General features: G+C 44.2%; 1 protein-coding gene and 1 long non-coding RNA gene across 2 annotated transcripts; both read left to right on the top strand.

The window, feature by feature from the left end:
- The first annotated feature begins 238 nt into the window (after positions 1-238).
- On the top strand, positions 239-3604 carry LOC148107321 (uncharacterized). Its single transcript, XR_015722567.1, has 3 exons — positions 239-1357; positions 2048-2128; positions 2873-3604. It is a non-coding gene; the product is annotated as an uncharacterized LOC148107321 (long non-coding RNA).
- A 1871-nt stretch (positions 3605-5475) lies between these two features.
- C32H6orf52 (chromosome 32 C6orf52 homolog) lies at positions 5476-15274 on the top strand. The gene is made up of 4 exons (XM_087858063.1): positions 5476-5643; positions 5967-6054; positions 9622-9667; positions 14967-15274. The coding sequence occupies exons 1-4, from the start codon at positions 5573-5575 to the stop codon at positions 15122-15124; spliced, it is 363 nt and encodes a 120-aa protein (XP_087714189.1). The 5' UTR covers positions 5476-5572; the 3' UTR covers positions 15125-15274.
- The last annotated feature ends 7046 nt before the right edge of the window (positions 15275-22320 follow it).

Genomic DNA, 22320 nt, shown 5'->3' with positions numbered 1-22320 from the left:
CTCTATGGAAACGGTTTCAGCGCTCGAAGATCACACGGAGCTTCCAAGAGGAGAATAAAGAAGGACGCCACATGAAGAAGTTCCCACGGCGAGGAGAAAAAAATTAGGGGCAAGCAGGCATATCCTAGGTGGCTGCGAACTAGGCGCGTCTAAGGGGAGTAAGGCGGGACATCCTCTGCGGAAGCCCCTCATTTCCGTGACGCTACGGGGGGCGGGGCCTCTTCCAGCCTGGGCGGGGCTTTTGGCGGTACCGTGCGGTTAGCGTGGAGGCGCCTTGCCTGTGGGTTGTGAGACGGGGAACAGGAATTGGGTTTCCTTTTTGCGCAGGAAGTACAAACGAGCCTTTCTCTCTCACGTTCTCTCGTAATAGGGCAAAAAGGGGGTGGCGTTCAGGGTTAGCAGTTTCTAGAGCAGACCGCGAAGTCCGGACCCTGGTGCTCCGCTTCCCGCGCTTTTATCTGCCCGCCGGGATGATCCCGCCTGTGCACCTGTCCTTCCAGCTGGATTCGCTTGTCTGATTTTGGGGTCACGTTAGCCAGCGTTGCCGCGTACCCCGGGGAGGGAGGAGGACGCTTTACTTGAAAGATGTAAAGACGGACTGATTGAGGAGGAAGGGCGCAGTCATCCTACGTGAACGTTCCAGAAGGAAATCTCATATTTCACTTTTCACCACCTCCCCGGTTCCGGTGCAAAATGAAACACTCATGAAAGAAAAAATTGCCTTGATTAACGTTTAGATTTTCATAAGGTGTGGAGATTCAGAGGTCTGTTAGAAATGACAGCTTTGCACAAACCTAATGGAATACATCCCGGAGCGTCATAATTTGTCTCATAAATGCCACAGCAGGTGGATTTGACAAACAGGAGGTAGATGGCATCCGTCGGTGTCAATTCTTCAACTCCCTTTTAGTGCTGATCCTGTAGCGGTTTGACCCTTTTGTTTTGAAGAATATTTGTTCTCTGGGATCGTGAGTTGTCGCTACGTATCTAACTCGGGTTTATTTTCATTGACTCTGGTTTGAGTTTTGTAGAAATGATTGTGCATGCTTTGGTTGTCCTTGAAGCACAAGGAAGGCCTTGTCTTCTGCACACTTTGGTGACTCCACCTGAAAGCCCTCTTCAGGCAACTGAAAATGCTGTAGTCTAACACCCGGCCTTGGAAACGCGTTGTAGTCGTTCTCTGTTTATCCTAATTCCTTCACGTTGTGCTGGTTACCTTCATTATGTTACAAAAAGTCAGGTTATTTCATTTATTTTCTGTTGACTGCTTCTTGACTGTTTCCACTGGAGAACCACTCAAGTGAGAAGAGTGTGAATTGCTGCAGTGGGTGTCCCCTGGGCATGGGACAAAGCATGAGTAAGCCGGACATTTCTTTGAAGTCTCATATTTTATCTTGAAAAATATGACTTACTGCATTTTACTTCATGACATATCCATTTATTTTAATGTAAAAGTGATATTCTCTCATCGAAAAAGAAAAAAAAAGGAAATATTTGAACAAACCCGTTTCAAGGGACGCCTGGGTGACTTAGTCAGTTAAGCATCTACCTTGGGCTCAGGTCATGATCCCAGAGTCCTGGGATGGAGCCCCCACATGGAGCTCCTTGCTCAGCAGGGAGCCTGCTTCTCCCTCTGCCTGCCTCTCCCCTGCTTGTGTGCGCTCACGCGCTCTCTCTGACAAATAAAATCTTTTTTGAAAAAAATCTTTTCTATGTTCTTCTGTCTCTGGAAAGCCCCTGGTGCTCTCTTTACCTCCAGGGAAATCTCAACTGTTTGATAAGAATTAGTACTCATTCAGTATGTTTTCTTGAAATTAAATTTTAGCACTATGACAGGATAATTACTATATTCAGCACTATTACCAGATTGTCACACTTTTACCTGCTTAAGTGTCATGTTTTAAAGAAGAACGCTATGGCTTGAAAAAGCCTTTTTCTCCAACCAGGAATCTTTTAGAATATAGCTGGTTCTAGAACGAAAGCCATGGTATAAACAACATAAACATAACTCAAACTGGTGTACTTTTTCTTTTTTTTTAACTGTTAGAAATTACTGGAACCAATTACGGAGCTCGGAAGACCTTAGAGAGACTTTATCCAGGTGATCCCAATCTAAGGGAGGTTATGGGTAAGTTTTGGAGGCTTTGAATCCCCTGAAATTATATGTGAAATTGTGAATGTACATTTTTGGAGGAGAGCACTGAATAAAGTTCATTACATTTTCAAAAGGATTAGTGCCTCTACAGTTAAAATGCCCTCATCCAATATGAGGTTGTAGATGTGAAATTGGTCTAGAAAAGTAACTTTCAAAACCACACAGCTAAGTAACAGGCCTCGCGCTGCTGCTTTTTACATTTCCTTGGGCTCAAACTTTCTCTTTAACAAAGAAAAAAGTTTTTCACTGTCTAAAGAAAAACAATACAAAATTACATACTTGTTCAACTGGATTCAAACTGAGCATACTTCCTGCAAACCTCCTGTTCTCTTTCTAAACGCAGGGTGCAAAAGCCATTTAATCTCCTTGTGAAAACTACAGTTGCCAAGAAACAACCAATTGTTAAGAGTTCATTAACGCGAAAGCACTACAGGATTTTTTTGTTGTTGTTTTGCTTTTAAATTATTAATCGAAAAGCTTTCTACACTTGAGCCATGCATTGATTTATTCACTCATTCAACAAATATTTATTGAGTGCCTGGCTTCGTTTGGTTGGCTAAAGAAAAAACAGCCAGTTTGTTTTGGGAAGGGGGGGCAGCGGTTGGTAAGCTGGATATACTGGGCTAAACGCAGGATATAGCAGAGAAAACTCAGCTTTGTCAGAAATATGAGAGTCTAATATTCCTGCTTAATTACCCTCCTTTCTCACTCTGGCAGGTAGCAAGTTTCAACTTTTAGGACGATAGAGGTGCATGTGCATATCCCAGAGGATCTTGGTCTCCTTTGCACATAGAGCTATGGGAAGCTGAGAATGGGTTACCTCTCCTGGATACTGGCCAATTGTCTGCCCTGGGATAAATTTGCTTCACCTGCTTCATGGGAATAATGCCGGTGAAATATGAGAAGTTGGCATTCGGGGCTTTTAAGAGAGCAAAACAGTATTTATGAACCCTTCCTTGTCCCTGTCATCAACAAAGCCCTTGAATGTCCATCTTCTCTGGAGCTTTGCTCAGGGTCCTCTGTTCCCAGCTCCCACCATCATGCTGGGCGATTTCAACATGCAACATCGACCTGCCTTCCTCAGTCTCCTTACCACCTTCTTACCAATGTCTAGCTTCTGCTTTCCTAACTACAGCTTGATCTCTCACCCATTCAGAGCAAAAATTCTGATTTTCCTTTTCTAAAATACAGCTCGAAAATAAAAGAAGGAACACAAAACTCATTAAAGTTTCAAGAAAAGGATCCTTAACTGGTATGTTTTATTTGATGGCTAAGCTGCTGTAGTGGTTAGGAATTGTGTTTAACTTCATACAGTAACTGAAAACAGCTGTGGCTTCAACAAGACCTTTATCTCTTAACTAAGAGAAATCCGGAGGTAGCCAGGCTCGTGCTGGTACAAGGAATCCACAGTCATCAGGGACCCAGACCCGTTTTCTCTTTCAGATCCTATATTCTTGTGCATGACTTCCTCCATGATGTCACCTCATAGGCCACGACAGGTGCGGGGTTTGGGCGCCAGCCATCATATCTATGATCTCAGCACTCTGCCTAGGGAAAGGGTGGAGGACAATAGCTCTCCTTCCAGCTAAACAAACTCCCTTGGCCCACACAGCTTTCCTCAATCCCCTTATAATAGTTCTATTTACATCTTACCAGCCAGACTTTGGCCAGTTGGGCACATCTACCCGTTCAGGGAGAGCTAGGAAATGTCTTTTAGTGAAGCCTATCTCTGCCCCCCAGATAAAGTCAAGGTTCTGTTATTAAGGAAGAAAAAGACACTGAACGGTGGGTGGCCCCTAGCAATGTGTTCCACAGCGGCTCGTCAATAACATCTCCCAGGAAGCGTGGGGAGATCCAGAGTAGAGACTCCGCTTCACCCTGCTTTGCGTCAGGAGGCGTTTAGTAAATCATGGGTGAATGAATGGTTTGAATTCATGATGATTATTTTTTACCTTCCAGGTAAATATAGGCTACCTCAAGCACTTATTAATAAACTGCAGGGAAATGGCCAGCCCCGAAGTGCCCTTATTTGGACTCAAAAGTTACCTTCTTACATTTTGACACTTTGTGTAGGCTTGCTACTTAGAAAAGCAGAATCTGAGCGAGGTCTAAACCAAATCTACTGAATCGGGACCTACATTTTAAACAACGTGCCAAAGTAATTCTTACGCACATTGAAATTTGGAAGGCATGCCTTACTGTGTTTTTAAAAATACTAAATCAGAAATTTAAAAAAAAACATTTTTTTTATTATGTTAGTCACCATATAGTACTTCATTCGTTTTTGAGGTAGTGTTGCAGGATTCATTGTTTGCGTAAAACACCCAGTGCTCATTGCAACACGTGCCCTCCTTAGTACCCGTCACCGGCTAACACACCCACCCTGCTTCCCGGGCTCTCAAACCCTCAGTTTGTTTCCCGGAGTCCATAGTCTCTCATGGTTCGCCTCCCTCTCTGATTTCTCCCCCCTTTGGTTTTTCCCTTCCTTCTCCCAATGTCCTCCATTATATTCCTTATGTTCCACATATGAGTGAAACCATATGATAATTGTCTTTCTCTGCTTGACTTACTTCACTTGGCATAATCCCTTCCAGTTCCGTCTATGTTGATGCAAATGGTGGCTATTCATCCTTTCTGATGGCTGAGTTATATTCCATTGTATATATGGACGACATCTTCTTTATCCATTCTTCTGTTGAAGGGCATCTCGACTCCTTCCAGTTTGGCTATTGTGAACATTGCTGCTATGAACTACTGGATATTTACCCCAAAGAAATATTTCTTTCAAATGTTTTCTTGCACTGGCTTTAAGGGAGTGGGTGGGACGGTCGTGTGTGTGTGTGTGTGTGTGTGTGTGTGTGTTTCCCTTCTACAACTTCTTTCCACCAATTGGTCAACGTAATGATTTCAACCTGTAGAGGCTATTAAAAAAATTCACTAATTGCTGGTTTGAATAGTTAGCAGATAACTCAGCTGAGGAAGGAAACATCAATTTGTGGTTTTTGTCTTAAGGTTTTAGTTATTACAAGTGACTCAATTATTGTAGGGAGTGGGATGGAAACTTCAGTCAGTCCCTCAAAAACACACTCTTCTCTGTCCCTGCTGGCTTCTGGCTGTCTTCCCAGGGCCGGCAGTTGGGAGAGGGTGGCTAACAAGCTTAAAGCCAGCTCCTTAGTTTGCAGAAGCTCCCCAGGTGACCCCTATGGACTCCTGCCCCAGCCACACCTTAACCCCATTGTAACCAAAGTCAAGCAACTCATTGCCTAGCAGGAATTTTCACTAAGTGTAATTACTATTCTCAGGCACTTGTGAGAGGCATTTGCTGGGTTGAGAGGTGTTAGCCCCCAGACCTGGAATTACAGACACAGGAATAAAAACTGCGGAGACCTGGTCTCATTCTGTCAAGTTTCTGGATAAATGGCAGGACAGGAGAGTTTTGCAGGTTTTGGCATAGCTCAACAAAATCACTACTACTGGTACTGGCAAAGGTAAGCTGTTTTTTTCCTACTCTGAATGAAAACGAAGGCCATCCACGCTCTATTTCTTACGTGATTTTTGGCAATTTTTACCAACTATTGCTTTGGAAATAAGTGTTCTAAAAGAGTTAATGCAGAAATCATCCTTGCTTGAGCCTCCCAGGAAAGAAGAAAGAGTCCTGGGCTTCTGAATGATTCTGCCTTGGTGGGTGATGTCATTCCTGTTGTCTCCGCTCCACTCTTGGGGGGAAGCCAGTGTTCCAACCCTGCCAGGGTTACCACTCCGACAACTGGTTTGAGCAACAGCACAGCGGTTCCTCCCTTTCTGTCTACAGCTGTGGCTGTGCAGCAGATGGAAATGGACTCGACCTTTCTGTGCAGGACACCTCTGGACGCCCAGCTGAAACTCTGGTCACGCCTAAGGTATCCTTCCCTGAAGTGATTCCTGGATCATCCTTGTGCCCAACATGGAAGCCTCTTTTTCCTGTCTTCACGCCTCCAGATGCTCCCATTCAAATTCCCACAGCAAAATGGCTTTTGCTCCCTATTTTAATACCAGAGAGTAAAAGCTGATGACTGAAGAAATCGGGCAAACAATTTAAGCCATTACTATCTTCCAAAAACAAAATCCTCGGCTAATGAAGTTTATGCCTAAATTCTTACTACTAAAGTTTGGAGTATCATTCAATTGATTTTACTCCTAAAATAGGACTGGAGGTAGTTTTGTTTTGCAATAGCAGAAAACATTGACATGCTTTTAAAAGATATTCTAGTATTTGAGTTACTAAAGTAAGCTATTTCTGAAATCACACAGAGGGACTAGAATAAGGAAGGGAAAGCTTCCCCTAGCGTTTTCCCCATCCCTTCCCTCTTCCCCATCTCCTCCCCACTTAGAAGAAAGTCCTGTTCAAATGCATCTACATCCTCTAGATTTTTCCCTTCTACTCTTCCTAAACCAGCGTGATTGGGCTTTAATTCATTTTAGGGAGTCAGGGGAGACTTGAGCAACAACAGACCGAGTAGTACATACTGTTTTTGCTTGCTTCTGCTTATAGGTTGTGTTAGATGTCCCTCTCCGCCCCAAAGTTCGCCCTTTTAATAAAGAGCTTTCTGTGAAAGTTGCGCATCTGGATGTATTGTGATATTAGCTCGTCCCTTATCGACCAGCATTTTGAATGTTCTCAGTGCATTAACAAATTTTAACCTATCTCCAAGTATTTGAGTGGTTTTTTTTGGCTAAGAATAAACTTCTAGAGGGGCGGCTGGGTGGCTCAGTCCATTAAGCATCCAAACTCTTGATTTCGGCTCAGGTCATGATCTCAGGGTCGTGAAACCGAGCCCCCTGTTGGGTTCTGGGCTCAGCGAGGAGTCTGCTTGAGATTCCCTCTCCTTCTCCCTCTGCCCTCCCCCTGCTTGTGCACTCGTCATGCACACTCTCTCTTTCAAATAAATCTTTAAAAAATACTGGAAGTGGAAGGTCTGGATCAAAGGATATAACATTTAAATTTCAGACAACAAATTACTCACCAAGAAGCTTGCCTAAATTTACACATTTCGTGGCTGCTGTAGGCATGCTTGCCTCTACGTGTCTGTGTGATTAACCAACGTGACAGGCGAGGAAGCCATTTGTCTATTATCATGGGCAAATGCCTTTTAAACTGCTTCTTAGTATCTGTGTTCTGTGACCTCATTGATGACCTTTGTCCACCTTTTTTTCTGTTGGTTGCGCCCCTTTCTTCTGACTGTGTAGATACTTACCTATTATGGAAATTAGCCCTTAGCCGTCAAAGTGTTAGTTTTCTCTCCGATCTGTTTGGTAATGTCCTCCTTATGGGATGGCCTGTGCCTTAAACCCAGAGTTAGATTTAATATTTAAACTCTCAGTTTTTAAAACTTGCATTTGTTTTTTGGGTTTTTTGTTTTTTTGTTTTTTTGGGGGTTTTTTTTTTGTTTTTTTTTTTTTTGCCCAAAATTTTCATTTTCAGTTTTTCAGGTCTGTTTTAGGTGTGCCTTCTGCTATATAAAAGATCTTGTTAGATTTCTTGGCTTTTCTTTTTAAACCCAAATCGGGTTTTACCTTTTTAGCGGATGTTTGATATTGTATCACTTACCAAAAAACCCCGATATTTTGCTACATTGCGTGAGGTTTTAGCGCATTTTTTCTTCTTCCACCCCTTCCCTTTTTTGACCTGTTGGGAAATGGTCTATGTGTCTTCTGGTGGTTACCTTTATCTTAAATAGAGAAGTGTAGGTTTGAGTATATTGGTGACTTTGGAAACAAAAGTATTTCCTGATTTCTGTGTACTCGTGAGAATGAAGAAATTTACACCAAAGAAATAAAGGACAGTAAGAAACAACAACAAAAGAACAAAGAAACATAAGTAACATTGTAAAAAGAAATTAACACCCCTTTTTCTCTTCTTGTCCCTTCTCCCCCACTGTCTTCTCTCCATTTTTGTTGACACCTTCTGGGATTTTCATCCCACTCTCCAGGCAAATTATTGCTATAACGTGCAATTTCAAGAATTATAAATATATTCTCTTAGGTGGCACAAGTGTGCTCAGCACAGCCACCAATCTGTTTTCCTGGTGGGAGTTTTGGTTATAAAGCTGATCATCAGAATTCCAGAAGGTAAGGTTGTGCCGTCGGCGTCTTTTGCTCACATGCCTTTGCTGTAGTCTTGCTTTAAGGAAGCATGACCTCTGCCAGATGTCACAGTCCATTGCCTGTTTCCCCTTCCGTAACACACCATGTTCTTAGCTCTTCTTTCTCCAAGTGAAGAGCTTAGCCTCTCGAGACCCTTCTGCATTTTGACATCGTGTCTTAAGATCAGAGGAAGTGGATATCTTCAAAATGATTCTCAGGTCTTTGGGCTCTATCAGCGTATCTGTCCCGAACTCCTGATAGCAGAGGAAAACAGGTAAAAGAAGGGCCCTTCTTCAGGAACAACAGGCACTGCCGAGGTGCCCCTCACTCAGAGAGAAAGCTCTGTCTCCAGAGAGCATCTGTTTCCTGCACCCTGGTAATGTAGGATCCACATTAACCAGAACACGCATTGAAAAGGAGGAACTGCAACGTTATTTGGACACTGTATTACAAGAAAGGCCTCATTCAAGCACAGATTCTGGCTGTCTTAGCCATTTCTAAATAGGAAAAATATGCCACTGGTGGAGATTAAACTTATGATAACCATATAATTTATTTTCCAAACTAGGATCTATTTCTGAGGGGAAAGGGTGGCATACTTTCAGATAGATTGAAAGAAGAGCTGGGGGGGGGGTCTTTGGCTTTCAATATAATCTCATCTTTCTTAGCAAGGGAGGCTTAATTGAGTTCATTGGTGCCAGGAGCTACCAGGGCTCTTCCTGGATGGGTTGGTTCCTTGGAACAGCTGTACATCCTTAACAAAGACAGTTCCCAACGAATACCTATGGAGAGGAGTCTTAAAAACTTATACTGTCCCAGGAGAGCCAATAGGGTCTGTGTTAACCAACCAAGATTTATTTGGCGAGTGCTTCTGGAATTTACTTCTCTGATTGACTGGTTTGCTTTTCTATAGTCTCTGCATCTGCATAAGCACCTACTGTCCTAGCCCTTAGCTGAGCCATGGCCTTGGGGTGTGATTAGAAGGCTACAGGGAGAATATGCTTATGAAGATTTTGCAGATTGTCATGTGGAAGGAAGGGCAGAGCTCCAGGTAGAAAGCTGGGCATTTAGTGCAGGGACTGTGGAGTCTGGATGCCTGGGTCCCTGGTGTCCAGTTCATATTTGAGGCCCTGGGATGCCAGTCAGTTCCCAGAAACTTCAGAGAGCCCCGAGGTCTTTGTCAGGCATGCTCCTCCGTTATGATTTTTCTTCTGTTGACTTCATTCACCTATTTCATGATTTTAGTCCTTTATCATTTTGACAGCCAATGTTTTCTTTAAAAGCATGCATTGATAGTAAACCGTTAGGAAAAAAAATTTCTTAATATCCTGATTTCCTTTTAGGAAAGCACGGCTCTGGCAGAGAAGCAAGATGAAGAGCCACTGGAAGGTAACAGAAACCCTGCGTGGCCACGGTCAGAAACAAAACGAACCCCTTTCCAGGTTACTCATCACTCAGCTGGCTAGAAGCCGAGAGATTCTATGGGAAAATTCCTACATAGGTCGCATAAGCCATTTTCTTCAGCAATTTGTCTGATCTTGGGAAATTGCTTCTGTGGGAAGCTTGAGTAAAGCCACCTGTTTGGGTCTTTCTGAAGGACTAGGAAATGAGGAAATTTCCAAACAATAAGAAGACAATAAGTTGTTTTTAAGATCTCTTTCCTCCATAAGTGTAAACTTTGGGAATAATTCTGCTTTATTTTTTAAAAGATATTTTCTATTTATTTATTTGACAGAAAGAGAGAGAGAGTGAGCACGCACAAGCAGGGGGAGAGGGAGAAGCTGGTTCCACACTGAGCAGGGAGCCTGACATGGGTCTTGATCCCAGGACCCTGAGATCATGACCCGAGCTGAAGGCAGACACTTAACCAACTGAGCCACCCAGGCACCCCTTAATTCTGCTTTAATTTTGATTGTTAAGGGGAAAAGTCTGAGGTGGTGGCTATGGCCTGGCTTCCTAGCTTCCCTCGGGGTTATTGGTTCCCGGAGGACCTCACAGGCCCTGTCTGTGGTGTCAGGCAGTGCTCCTTGTAGTTCTTGATCTGTTTTGAAAAGAACAAAGTGCAACTGCCCAGAGGAGGACCTGTTTCTGTGTCTTCTTGAAGGAAGGGAAGAAAATGTCTGGCTTGTTTTACTTAAGTTATGGGAAAGAGAAGTGGAAGAGATAGGCAGAGAGAAGACCATTGCCTACTTCCTATCACTTCCCCCACCCCCAGGGCACCCCCACCAGACCAAACCCACCCACTGCTTTGTGACTTTGTAGTCCTAGTGACTAAGTCAGCAGGATAGCAGGTGCTCAATGTTCAAATGAAATGCAACTACTGTTTAAAAGAAATCTTTAAATGCTATGGGGCAGTTCGTTTTACTGAAATAGGTTTGATTGACACATGAATAAAAGGTGCCTGTTCCAGCTCTCAGCGGGATTTCATTCTGGTTAAAGCATGAGTCAAATCTCCCTCTTTTCATCAGTCCCACAGACAGTATAAAGATTAGAGGAAAACCTACAAAGAGTGTGTTTTCTGGATGCAGACTGCCAGGGTTCAAATCTCACTTATGAGCTCTGTAATTCCAGACAAATTCGTCTCCAGGGCATCAGCGCCCCCATCTGTAAAATGGTATGTTAAAACTGACCTGGTATAAAAAAAAAAGAAAAAGAAAAACTTAAACTGTCTTTAGTAAGTATACTGTTATAAAATGAACATCAACATGCAACATGTAATGATATAACCACCTATGATAAAATACGGATCACTTAAAACTACTGATTTTAATAATAGTTTAATACTACATATCAGTAAGAAATAAAAGGCCCCTCAAGAGACACCTGTGAGCAGAAACACAAAGCTGGGAGGTGGTCCCTGGGAGGTGGCGCACCCGGAACCAGAGAGTGCGGACTACGGAGTCAGCGTCAGTTAGACGGATCGTCCATCTGCTCCGGCCCACGACGGGCTCAGTTCCACCTCCCGGCTTCTACAGGTCTGTAGTATGTTAGCAGTGGGAAGGGCGATGACAGGTGTGCTCATCGTTGCAGAGGATGCAAGCCAACAGCTGTTGGCGGGGTGGAGGATGACGCTCCCTGTACCTGACCTGCTAACTCCTGAACGGCCATGGCACCTGGGGGCAAGGGAGCTGGGTGTGGCCAGCAACACCAGCCAGACGGGTTCTCCAAGCAGCAAGGCAGCCCTTCTCTGTTCCCCGGGGCACTCCTCACGGCCCGGCCTCGACCGCCAACAAGGGGGCGAAGAGGCAGGGGCGGGCTGCCCTGTGACATGGCCCACCCACGCAGGTTCACTAGCTGGACCGCCCCTCTGAGCCTCCCACAAGGCAAGAAGGCGAGTCCCCCACTCTGGGCTTGACCATCCTCCTGGAGGATTTGAGATGGGAAGCAACCACTGAGAGCAGTGTCTGAACCATACGCTACAAGCTCCCCAGAGGGAGCAGGGCCGCCCCTGCTGCAGATGTAGTGGGGTTCTCCGCGGCCACGGATATCAGAGCGAAGCCCAGGACACACACTCTCCAGGAGCTCCTCGTTTGGGGACCAGTCCGCTCATGGCCTACTACATCTCGTTGACATTAAATACCTTGCTATAGCCTGTATGTTGGAAACAACTTGGAAAGCTCATTAAATATTATAAAGGGGACTTAATTTGGCACTTAAAGTAATTCTTTTCTTTTTTTTTTTTTTAAGATTTTATTTATTTATTTGACAGAGATAGAGACAGCCAGCGAGAGAGGGAACACAAGCAGGGGGAGCGGGAGAGGAAGAAGCAGGCTCATAGCGGAGGAGCCTGATGTGGGGCTCGATCCCATAACGCCGGGATCATGCCCTGAGCCGAAGGCAGACGCTTAACCGCTGTGCCACCCAGGCGCCCCAACGTAATTCTTTTCAATATTTATTTTCTACATTTCCCAACTGCAGACCTATTTTATATCCTACTGGGGACACAGGATGTGGTCTGCACAGGACCACCCTGCACATTTTTTGCAACTTCCTGTGAATCTATAACTACTCCAAAATAAACTGGAAAAAAAAAAAAAAAACAACTGACCTGGTATAAAGTGTGAAGACAATAGCTCTAAAGTGCTTTTAAGTGTTTTAACAGCATCTGGCAGGTAACAGCCGCTTCAGTGGTTAGTGTAAACTCCTCGTAGAGCCGGTGCAGCTCTATCCAGGGGAAATGTGATTTGAAACACAAATCCACCCACGTAGACAGTTTTAAATTTTCTAGTAGCCAAATTAAAAAAAAAACAACCTAAAACAGATAGATGAAATTAATTGCAATACTTGTAACCTAATATACCCAAAAATTTCATTTAAACATGTAATGAATATAAAAATGAATGAGTTTTTTAACATCATAATACCAAGTTTTCAAAATACAGTGTATGTTTACATCACATCTCCATGAGGACTAGCCTCATTTCAAGCGCTCAGTAACCGCATATGGCGAGTGCCTACTGTGGTGGACAGCTTGGTCTCGAGGGCCCACAGGTTTAGGGAAGATGGAATTAGTTTGTCTTTCATAGGTGTCTTTACCACCAGGTCCAACGTCACTGGAAAGGCCTAGATCATTAATCTGGGGTTCATAGCTGACCACACTGTGTCTGTTTCCTAGGCCACAGACTACAGGACAGACCATGGTCTGCTCCTAAGCACGGTGATGCTGACACCTTTCCAGCCACCAGGAAACTTTTAGCAAATGACTGCTCATAACAGCGAAGGAAAGGATCCTGGGGCTTGACCTTAAGAAAGAATTTCATGGGGCACCTGGGTAGCTCAGTTAGTTAAGCATTGGACTCTCGATTTGGCTCAGGTCATGATCTCAGGGTTGTGAGATCGAGCCCTGCCCTCAGCTCCATGCTCCAGGGGGAGTCTGCTTCTCCCTCCTCTGGCTCATGCACTCTCTGCCTCTCTCTCAAAATAAATAATCTTAAAAAAAAATTTTAGAAAGCTCAGGAAAAAAAAAACAATAGAAGCATCTAATTTTATGATCAGAAGCTCTCAAAGGAAAGGTAGTTCAAAAGGGGTGGGAAGCTTGAAAGAATAAGAATCAGACAGCATAGTCGTGAATGACTCCAGGGAAGAAAGTAGGAAGCAGCTCCTGAAACATATATGATGCCTTGGGGCTACTTGACGATCTTGGTTCTAAACTAAGTATACAAGGACATTAGTCAGCTCAGGCTGCTGTAACAAAATGCCACAGACTGCGTGGCTTGAATAAAGAAGTTATTTCTCATAGTTCTGGAAACTGAGGAGTCCAAGATCAAGGTGCCAGCATGTCAGTGCCTGGTGAGAACTCTCTTCCTGGCTTGCAGATGGCCATCTTCTCATTATATCCTCAGCGGGTAGGGGAGAGAGAGCACACCAGCACTGGTGTCCTTCTCTGTAAGGGCACTAATCCCATCAGTCTGCGGCCCAACCCTCATGAGCTCGACCAACCCCAGTTATCTCCCAAAGGCCCCATCTCCAAATACCATCACACTGATGTATGTGTTTCAACATATGAATTTGGGGGGTTCACAAACATTTAGTCCGTAGCAGGCATAATAATAGAAGTGAATAGCATGATCCTAGGTAAGTATTAGGAAGTAAAAAAATTACAGTTCTGAGTGAGCTAAGGCTTGCAAACTTACAAAGGAACACAGAAAGGGCTTCTTCGGTTATATTCAGGACGAGAAGAGAAAACAAGGGATGGCATTAAAAACCTTGGAAGCCCAGCAACTTGGAAGGAATATCTAGGTATGATGCTTTCATGATAACTTAACACCACCTCATCCTAGAGTTCCAGGTTTTAAAGAAGGAAGGCTTGGGGCGCCTGGGTGGCACAGCGGTTAAGCGTCTGCCTTCGGCTCAGGGCGTGATCCTGGTGTTCTGGGATCAAGCCCCACATTAGGCTCTTCCGCTATGAGCCTGCTTCTTCCTCTCCCACTCCCCCTGCTTGTGTTCCCTCTCTCGCTGGCTGTCTCTATCTCTGTTGAATAAATAAATAAAATCTTTAAAAAAAAAAAGAAAAAGAAGGTTGCTCTATACGGTTTGCATTACTTACATCAACCAGTTAATTAAGCAAATAAAGCAGCATGTTTATTGTTTCAAAGCCCCTTCCTATGGATTTGGTCTGGGCTCACCCAGGTGTTCATGCCAGAAACTCTGGGCTTGTCCTTGACCCTCCCTTTGTCTTTGGCCCCAAAGTAAGTCCATTTCCAAATACTGCCCATTCATCTCCCAAACCTCTCTTAATTACATCCATCTCTTCCATCTCTTCTACCATGGAGATGCTCGTTGAGTCTGCTAGTGGTGCTTTTACAGCTTTAATTTCTATTTTCAAATCTTATTGAAAGGAAATGCGCAATTTAAAAATTCTAACATGAGGGGCACCTGGGTGGCCTGGCGGTTAAGCGTCTGCCTTCGGCTCAGGGTGTGATCCCGGCGTTATGGGATCGAGCCCCACATCAGGCTCCTCCGCTATGAGCCTGCTTCTTCCTCTCCCACTCCCCCTGCTTGTGTTCCCTCTCTCACTGGCTGTCTCTATCTCTGTCAAATAAATAAATAGAATCTTTAAAAATTCTAACATGAAATGTCTGCAGTATTTTCCTGCTCATGTGTTTTTGAAACTCTGATTTTAAACCTTTGCTAATATGTGTCCTATAAAAACTTATTTTTTTTCCACATGCATTATGGGCTCCTGCAGATCCAAACCTTTGTGTGAATATTGAGGAATTAAACAAGGAGTTTATGGTGAAAAGTGAGGAACTCTACGACTCTCTCATGAATTGCCACTGGCAGCCTTTGGATACAGTTCACTCTGAAATCCCAGATGAGCCCCTGGAGAAGCATGAAGTTGATTAAGCTACCCCATTGTCCTATTGATTGCTCCTGTTTTGTTTTTGTTTTTGCAAAAAAAAAAAATTCTCCCAGGAATGTACTGGATGTTACATGTAAATACAGATCTCCAGGACTTGAATGTGACTGACATGATAAAATTTGATGTAAATAAACTTTCCCAGCATACCCATTTCTGAAAGTGTGTTGTATTAAGTAAGTGCCAGAAGCAATCATATAATTATCATGATAGACCAAGCTGAACTATAAGACATTTGAAAATAGGTCTAATAGGAAAATGGGCCTGACCTGAGCTGGTTGGGCCATTAATGTATAGACGTGTAAATATATAAAGAGTATGGTAGCACATAATCTGGCTTGATGGGAATTAATAGCCAGAAGTTAACAGGGGAATGATGATGCTTGAAAGTTGGGGGCAGCTTTGTAACTGAAACTCAGTTTGGTGGGGCAATATATATCCTAACATGCAAAAATTGATAACATTTGATTGAGAAGTTCTAGATTTAGAATAATGGAAGAATTGAGTGAAAGATAAAATGAAAGCATCAGCATAAATGTATATGTTGGGAAGGCTCCTGCCCTTTTGCTGGAATAGCCCACACTGCCTCTGATCTCCTTCTGCTAATCATTATTAGTCCTATGAAAGGATAAACAGTTAGCTTAGGCATGAGGATGTCTTTACATCCTCTATTACCAAATGGGGCAAGGGTAATGTGGGAGGTAGCAAATGCTGGGTTGTGGATCAGAGAAAGCAAGAATGACCAGATAGCTTTTTTGGAGAATCTTCAGATTAGTGATGATGGGGACGAAGTCTAGTATGAGCAGAGAGGCTTCCTTTCATGATAGTAACCAGATTGTGGCAAACACAGTATGAAAAGCAATGATTACTGCCAATTGGAAAGAATGATAGCTGCTGAAAGGGCAGGAGCTCTCAATTCTAAACAAGAGAAAAATGAACAAAAACACAGATGTTTACACTGTTAACATTATTTATAAATATCAGGGATTGGTGGTGTTAGATGCCTCTAGGAAAGTTCTGGGTAACAGTGGTCATCAGTCACTGGTTGGTGTGGCCCTATGAAGTTCTCAGACCTATTCAAGTCCTTCTGTTGAGAGTTAACAGTGACCTAGTTGGTTGTGATAACCCCCATTGGGCCTAAGTTGTGGATCAATGTGGGTCACAGATAATCAACAGTGACCTTGCAGGTCTGTTTGTGGTTCTTCTGTCCATGCAGGTGAGTACCTGAGAGCAAGGGCAGGCAGAATTTCTGTGCTGCAAGCAGAGAGCTAGGAAAACCAAAGATGGAACCTTGTGCTCACCACTTACTGATGACCACTGCTCAGAAAAATGTTTTAATTTCTGGTACTGTGATGTTTTGCTGAAGACCAAGAAAACCATTGGACCAATGGTATGGAATCTCCAGTGTCTGATGAGGCACCTTTAGGATTGTGTGGGCCTATGGACCCTTGCTTCTGATTGAGTGGCCTTCATGGAGATGGGGGCTGGGAGGATTACGCTCTTCCTTGTGATGGAAGAGGGAGGAAATACTTCGCGCTGACCGCGGGGTGGGCCTGTGGTAGTACACATTGACTGTTTTAGGGCGCTTTGAGACCTAATGGTGTGTGTCAGTTTTCCCTGAGTGAACTCCATTGGGCTTTCAGCAGGAGTCCACAGGCCAGCAGGAGTCCTAGAGTTACTGAGATGTGACCCGTCTTAAAAACAAGAGGGAGAGGGGATGTGGCTGCCATCATTGCTTCCTTTATCCACTGCACCTGCAGTAAACAGGCCTCTGCCGTCTGCATGTTGTATAGCTCGCACTGGGTTTTGTCTATCAGCCTACCTTTTCTGGGAAATGCTTTTCTGACTCAAATCTTGGGATTTTTTTTTAATTAAGATTTATTTATTTGAGAGAGCACACATGAGAGAGAACACATGAGAGAGAACGCGCACGAGCGGGAGGGGCAGAGAGAGAAGGAGAGAGAATCTCAAGCGGACTCCATGCTGAGAGCAGAGCCCAACGCAGGGCTCAGTCCCACGACCCTGAGATCATGACCTGAGCTGAAACCATGAGTTAGACACTTAACCGACTGTGCCACTCAGGTGCCCCTCAAATCTTGGGGGATTCTGGTGAGGCCTTTCCTATCCTCAATGACCCTTCTTCTTCTTCTTTTTTTTTTTTAAAGATTTATTTATTTGACAGAGAGACACAGTGAGAGAGGAACACAAGCAGAAGGAGTGGGAGAGGGAGGAGCAGGCTTCCTGCTGAGCAGGGAGCCCAATGCGGGGCTCGATCCCAGGACCCTGGGATCATGACCTGAGCCGAAGGCAGACGCTTAACGACTGAGCCACACAGGTGCCCCGAGTGACCCTTCTTCTTGATCACAGCTGATAACTGTTCTATCCCTGGGCTCCAACACAGCCTAAGCCACAGTACCTGCCTCAGTAGAACGGCCAGAGTGATCTCATGACCTCGTTGAACCCATCAAATCCTCCCTCAAATTTTTGAGGACACTCAGTCCTCTGGTGGTGAAGCTAGGAGAGATGGGGTCCAGGAGCTGCCGTAGCAATGTCTCCTACTCTGGGATAAAGTCAATTTACAGAGAGAAGCAAATAGTCATGCTAGCGGGAAAGAGTCAGGTGGTGTGTACTCTCTAGTTTTTTATTTTTGTACCCTATCATTTTCAGGAATCATTAAGTTTCCAATACAATTCCCTTGTTGGTTCAGTTTCCCTCATTGCAACCCAAAGTGCTCAAATTTAATCCAGTTCTTAATTTGGCCATCCTATGTGGGCAGGTTAGAAAGACCTGGGTGGTGGTCTCCATTTTCATTCTGCATGCCCTGTCTCTACATTTTTCTCAGGGTGAGCTCATCCACTCCTGTTCCGCCCTATGCATTCTGGGCAAGAAGCCCACATTTATGTCTGCAGCACAGACCTTTCTTTTGAGCTCCGCATTCCGTGTATCATACTGGTTACTTGATTACTCTCCTTGCGTGCCAAGTAGGTGTTCCAAAATTACCAAATTTGTAATGGACTGTTCTTAGTTTTATCTATATTAATAAATGCCATACTCAATCAAGCAATGCTTGAGCCCCATGCACTTCACCTGGAGGGATTTAGAGGTGGGAGAGGGGAGGCGGACAACTTTATGAATCACTGCTATTATGGGAGGGTAAGTTTTGGGCTCTCAACACCACAGAAAGGTAGAGATTGGGGTTGCAGGGTGGCAAAGCACCCACCCACTCGAGTGAAGATCTGGCCCAGGTGGGGTGGGGGGAACTGACCTCCCCACAGTGGCTGTCCTCACAGGTGCTGGAACAGAATACTTTTGCAGCAGAGTTAATTTTTTTTTTCCGGTAAAATACACATAACAGAACATTTACTATCATAACCATTTTAAAGCGTACAGTTGTGATATTAAATATATTCATATTGATGTGCCGCCTTCACCACCATCTATCTCCAGAACTCTTTTCACCCTGCAAAACTGACATTCTGTTCCCAACGAACAGTACCTCCACATTTCCGACTCCTCCCAGCGCCCAGCAACCACCGCTCTACTTCCTGTCACTACGGATTTGCATCTTCTGGGTATTTCATATAAACAGAATCATATAATATGTGATCTTTTGTGTCTGGTTTATTTCCCTTAGCGTAAGGCCCTCAAGGTCCATCCATGTTGTTGCAAATGGCAAGATCTCATTCTTTTTTATGGCTGAGAAATATTCCATTGTTATGTATACACCAGAGTTTGTTGACCCCTTCATCTCTCAATGGACATTCGGGTTGCTTCCGTGTTTCGGCAATTGCACGTAATTCTGATAGGAATGCATCAGGTTCTGAAGGCAAAGTAGTGTCTGGGGGTTACATTCTGTTACCAGGGTGCCTTGTACAAGGAGGCCTGAGCTGCAAGTAATAGGGCTTTTGGTCATCAGTGTTCTCAGCTCATTAGCACATTCCCCAAGGTGCCATGTGGCCATGGAGGACATAGACCACTGCCACCTCAGAGGCCAGTGCCACTGTCTTTCTTCTGGGTGACCAGTGCTTCCGCTAAGAAGTGAGACTGATCTTCACAAGCTCTCAAAATTCAAGGGGTTTGGTTGCACCTTTGTCCTGGGATAGCAATGCTCTTGGCCTATACTTCCATGCATATTTAACCCTTTAATGATTTTTTAAAAAGATTTTATTTATTTATTTGACAGAGAGACAGCCAGTGAGAGAGGGAACACAAGCAGGGGGAGTGGGAGAGGAAGATGCGGGCTCCCAGAAGAGGAACACCGGGATCACGCCCTGAGCCGAAGGCAGAAGCTTAACGACTGAGGGACCCAGGTGCCCCTAATCCTTTAATGATTTTCGACACAACAAGAAGGATCTGCTTTGCTTTACAGTGACTTTCTATGTGTGAAATAGTTGGACCCTCCTCTCAGTAAGATGGGGAAAGTCACCTGTTTTATCTCCTTCACTGGGGCAACCCACAAAATACGTAAGGACTTTGATTAAATCGGTTAGATTGGTCGTTAAGCACTAGGAAATAGCCACTTGTGATGAGGTGCCAAGCGCAGAAGATTGAACTTTGTCCCAATGTCATCTGCCTTCAGAGTGACCTGAGGATATTCTTACTGCAAGTTCACAAACTGGCCACAGGTCTGCAATGTGTTCTAGGCAAGATCTATGATGAAAATAGAGCACGTATTCCAAAATAAGAGTTATTGGTTTTCTTATTGAGTATATTCATATTTGCAGTATATTCTTATTGTAGGACATTCTTTAGCTCAAAATTTAGGAGCAAATACCAATCTGGTTCCACTGGGACTTCAATATGATTTAGGGCTCTCCCAGGAATCCTCACTTCCCGGCATTCCCATGGATATGACTCCAGTTCAAGCTTGTTAGCAAACATGCTGGAAGATTTATAGATCCTTTAAGTCACTGGGTCCATAGACACTCATATCTTAACAGTGACCACAAATGAACAAGACATCAAGAGACGTAAGGGATGCCTGGGTGGTTCAGTCGGTTAAGCATCTGTTTTTGGCTCAGGTCATGATCCCAGGACCAGGGTCCTGGGATCGAGTTCCGCCTCGTGCTCCTTGCTCAGCAGGGAGCCTGCTTCTCCCTCTATCTGCGGCTCCCCTTGCTTGTGCGATTACTTGCGCTTTCTCTCTGACAAATAAATAAATAAAATATTTAAAAAAAACACAAAGGAAAACAATAACCCAGAGGAAACCATCTTACATTCCTGAGAAGGAAACCATTTTAGATTCTTTGGACTCTCTAAAATGAGTGCTTATGATGTAAGTTACGCTTTTTCTTCACTTTTCAATGAACAGGTTGTTGCAAGGGAATCTCTCAACTGCATTCGTTTGCGTGAACAGCAGGGGTGAATCTGAAACAGAATTTTGTGGGAAAATGCAAGTTTCAAACTGAGACATTACAGAAACATATAGCACTAATTTATTCAATAAACAAATATTATGCATCCCACTTCGGATTTGCAAGATGAATCAGGCATCTGGTCATACCTGGAGAGGCTCATAAGCTTGAAGAAACTTCCCAAACTGCTAAAACACAAGATAAAATATAATGCATACCCCAGAGATGTACAGAGTACTGTGGAAGCTATAATGAGACCAAGAGGTAGAAATAAATCTCTATATGAGGCAGTAGGTTTTATTTTATTTTCTATCGTCTCAAATTGCACCTTAGTCTCGCCTAAGGTGTAGTCAAGAAGCAAGGGTCTGGATGACTCAGTTCATTGTGAGGGGATTTCCTTAAAGTCATCCGTGGCTTCATGGCCGCTGTGACCATGCTTCACGATCACACTACAGTCATGCTATGTGTATCATTGGAAGTTCTGGAAATGAAGGGTTTCCCTTCTCCCAGTGTATCTCTGGTCATTACATCCTGTCCAAGGAAGCCATTTCTCTTCCTCTCATCCCTTCTTGTTGAGTACGTCCTCTGTCCAAGCTGGAACTTTAGAAGCCAAGCCACACATGCCTTTCTTCCTCCCCCCAACTGTCCACCCTGACAGAAACCTGGGGTACCCCACGGGTCATGCTGCCAGGCCCTTGAGAAGCCTGATCTCACAATGTCGTGTTCTCCTCTAGCCTTTTCTCTCTCATTCCTTTAGCTGCCACCTTACCTTGTGGGGAAACATGCCTGAAGGGTTCCCGGTTCTGAGCATACAATGGCTGTGGGGGCTGGTTCAGGGCTGGGAGGCACAGGGCTAGGATGTTCTCGTCCCTTGTCACAGGACTCTACTGAGAAGGTAGGGAAGAGTTGTAAGCAGAGGTGCGGCGTGCCTGGATTTGTGGCTTTAAAAGAAGGCTCTGACAACAGCGTAAAGCAAGAATTTAAAGGATAAAGATGGCTTTCCCTGACAGCTAAGTGGTGAATTCATGGGCATAACAGGGAAGGATGAGGGAAAATCGCTATAGGAAGGGGCTGGTTGAGCTAATTAGAGGAAGGCGAAAGGTATCAAGGCTCAGGAGTTTCACTGGAACAGCAGGTGGAGGTAAGAGAAATGAAGCAAGGTTCAGAAGTGACAGCAGTTGGCACAGGGAGAGGAAAACACTGGATTAATTTTGCTTCTTAATGAAGTGCAGTCATGGGAAGAAGTGTGGGCACACCAACACATCCACACATTTCCAGTATGGCTCATTTCGGAGTTCCAAAGGGAAAGTTAGCACGAGGAGGGTGACATCAGTGGTCTCTTCCAAGTCATAGGCATATGCTGTGTTTCAGAGCACTGTTTCCCAAACTGTGATCTACGGAACACTAGAGTTAAGAGAAAGACATTAAACAGGTACTTGGGGCACCCGGCTGGCTCAGTCGGTAGAGCTTGAGGCTCTTTGATCTCAGGGGTAGTGAGTTGGAGCTCCGCATAAGATGTAGAGATTGCTTAAAAATAAAATCCTTAGGGGTGCCTGGCTGGCTCAATCAGAAGAGCATGCGACTCTTAATCTTGAGATTGTGAGTTCAAGCCCCATGTTGGAGGCGAGAATGTACAATGGTACAGTCCCTTTGGAAAACTGTTTGGCAGTTTCTTTAAAAATCAAATATAATTTTAAAAACAATAAAAATAAAATCTTAAAAAAAGATAAACTACCAAAAAAGGGAGTGGTGGTTCTAGAGTCCAATAAGTTCAAAAATACTGGGATGCCTGGGCAGCTCAGTCAGTTAAGCATCTGCCTTAGGCTCGG

Source organism: Ursus americanus, chromosome 32 (genome assembly GCF_024610735.1).
Source record: "Ursus americanus isolate L20-20 chromosome 32, mUrsAme1.1.p, whole genome shotgun sequence".
NCBI lineage: Eukaryota > Metazoa > Chordata > Mammalia > Carnivora > Ursidae > Ursus > Ursus americanus.
The sequence above is the reverse complement of the archived record's forward strand: the minus strand, read 5'-3'. Positions and strand labels throughout refer to the sequence as shown.